Here is a 2,500-nt window from a genome sequence, read left to right on the forward strand (position 1 = left end):
AACCGTATCGCATTGTTTTTGATCAGTAGGAGCTAAAGACTGGATTGCATTGCCACCAGGTATCAAATTGCAGGTCGTCGACAAGCATCACAGTACTCAGCAGGACCAGTAGGAGTGATCACAGGAAGCCCGAATCAAAGCATAATTATGAGGCCTGTCATAGTAGTTCACTGTAACCCACCAGTATGAAAACCGAACGATTAAAATTAGTGTTAAAAAGAAATAAAAATTAATAAACTGCATTACAAACAACCATTCAGCCTGTTTATGTGGGACCATTTGTAATGGCATTACATCTCATCACATTTTATCCCCTTTAGTTCGAGTTGCAACTGATATGATAACCCCATTACCATGCTGTGAAAGTTATTTTGGTTTCTTGCATGGTCGCGCATCCAATGATAAACAATCAGGTGTCTTCTTTAGAATAGCCGTGCATCATTACCGAGGGCTGTCCAATACACCTGAATAGATAAGAGTCGCAAAGTCGCTATGCAGTTGCTATTCGATTCGTCGATTAGCACTTGCAGAACATTTGATGGACGACCCGTTGTCGAATGGAAAAATGCATCTCATTAGCGGGACTTAGTACACGGTGTATGCTAGGAGCCCCTTGTCCGAGTTGTCGATTCGTTCGATTCGTACCAATCGTGGACTTGTGTTACGACCCGTTGTCGAATGGAAAAATGCATCTCATTAGCGGGATTAAGAATATTTCTAACATGCTGTATGCTAAGAGACGAATAAAAATTGTCAAGTCTCTAGGCTTATCTAAAATTATTTACAGCACGTCCGTGCTCCCTACCCCCCTCCCCCACTTCTGGCGGAGAGAATTAATAAATTCACTTTCAACTTCATCTGGGAAGGCAAACTTGCCAAAATAAAGAAGAAAACAATAATTGCCGAAAGGAAACATGGTGGATTGAAAATGATGGATTTTGAAATTATGGAGAAGGCTTTAAAAATAGCCTGGGTCAACAGAATAGAAGATGAAAGTGGTGCCTCTTGGAAAATAATTCCGGAGCAAATTTTAACTCAATATGGCGGTCTGTCCTTTTTAGCAAATTGTGATTACGACTTTAAACTACTCGACCTTAAAAATCTCCCTACGTTTGACCATTTTGTACTGAGGTACTGGCAGGATTACAAATTACTGATGCCAAGTAATAGAATAACCCCAGAACATGAAATTATCTGGAACAACCAAAACATTTTGGTTGACAAAAAAACTTTATTTTACAAAAGCTGGTTTCATCATGATATTGCACAGGTCCAGCACCTACTAAATGTAAACCGGGAGTTTCTTTCTTTGGCCGACTTCAAGCAAAAATTTAGCATTGATACACCATTCACGTTGTACCACGGTCTTATAAATGCTATTCCAATCGAGTGGAAAAGATCAATTCGGAATTTAAACAGACCTTTACAAATCGCTTCTCCCGAAACTTCCATGACAACAATATATCCTAGCACTCGAACTGCATACAAAAACATCCTTGATAAAACTTTTATATCGCTAACAAATGAAAACAATGTTCTAAACTACGGATTCACCAAAGAGAACATTCACGACGTCTACTTACTCCCTTTCTTAGTTACAGACGAAACGAAGCTTATTGCTTTCCAGTATAAAATAATACATAATATTTTGCCATCTCGCTCCAGTTTATTTCGCGCTGGCCTTGTAGATGATGACATCTGCTCTTTGTGCAAGTTAGAAAAACAATTGCTTGTCCACATGTTATACAATTGCAGCGAATCGCTGCTATTTTGGGAAAAATTTACACAATGGTGGCAAGAAAATTTTTCTGAAACAATTGTCCTATCAGTAAATGCGATTTTATTTGGCTGGCACCAAAATGCGAACAATAAGAGAGTACTTATCATCGCCAAATATTATATCTTCACAACAAGTGTCTGCGACAACAAGCTGAGCTTTGAGTGCTTTCTTTTACGTTTAAATAGCAAGTTAGACGTCCTGCGTATGATAGCTATAAAAAACAAGTCACTAAATAAATTCGAAACAACTTGGCCACCTCTTTTGTAGTTTATTTCTTTCTTTACTTACTTATTTTATTGCTAGCTATATTTGTTATTTGTTTTGTTTGTGTAATTACAATTAGAAAAAAAATAATAAGTAGCATAATTAGTAAGTATATTGTAAGTATAAATGTAAGTGTACATTAGTACTGTAAGTAGTGTAAATGTCGAAGTTGTAAATAAAATTGCATTGCATAAAAAAAAAAGAAAGAAAAAGAAGAGTTTTCTACACAATTTTTTTACTTGATGTATTTATCATTAATAAGGTCAGATTTTAACAATTCCTGTTTCTTACTATTCATTTGGTCATTTAATCCTATATCCTCAATTACATAATCCAGATGAAGGACATCTAAATAAAGCATTGACCGCGCAACAGCACTGTTTTTCATTACCTTCAAGACTACCAAACTTCATCCCTTGCAGTACATGAACATTTTCAAAAATTGGTGGCCACATT

General features: G+C 36.5%; 2 protein-coding genes across 4 annotated transcripts in view; both read left to right on the top strand.

The window, feature by feature from the left end:
* Nucleotides 1-252, top strand: part of LOC138041328 (uncharacterized) — a 27,834-nt gene extending 27,582 nt beyond the window's left edge. The window contains exon 4 of one of the 2 annotated variants that reach the window (XM_068887102.1): nt 27-252. In XM_068887102.1, coding sequence (XP_068743203.1) covers nt 27-112 — 86 coding nt within the window. In that variant the 3' untranslated portion in view covers nt 113-252. The remainder of the gene's footprint in view (nt 1-26) is intronic. The other variant, XM_068887103.1, reaches the window with a different exon arrangement.
* LOC138040980 (uncharacterized) overlaps nt 1-2,500 on the top strand; it is a 233,648-nt gene that overhangs the window by 177,228 nt on the left and 53,920 nt on the right. The window lies entirely within an intron of this gene.

Source organism: Montipora capricornis, chromosome 3, assembly GCF_036669925.1.
Source record: "Montipora capricornis isolate CH-2021 chromosome 3, ASM3666992v2, whole genome shotgun sequence".
In the NCBI taxonomy this organism is placed as follows: Eukaryota; Metazoa; Cnidaria; class Anthozoa; order Scleractinia; family Acroporidae; genus Montipora; species Montipora capricornis.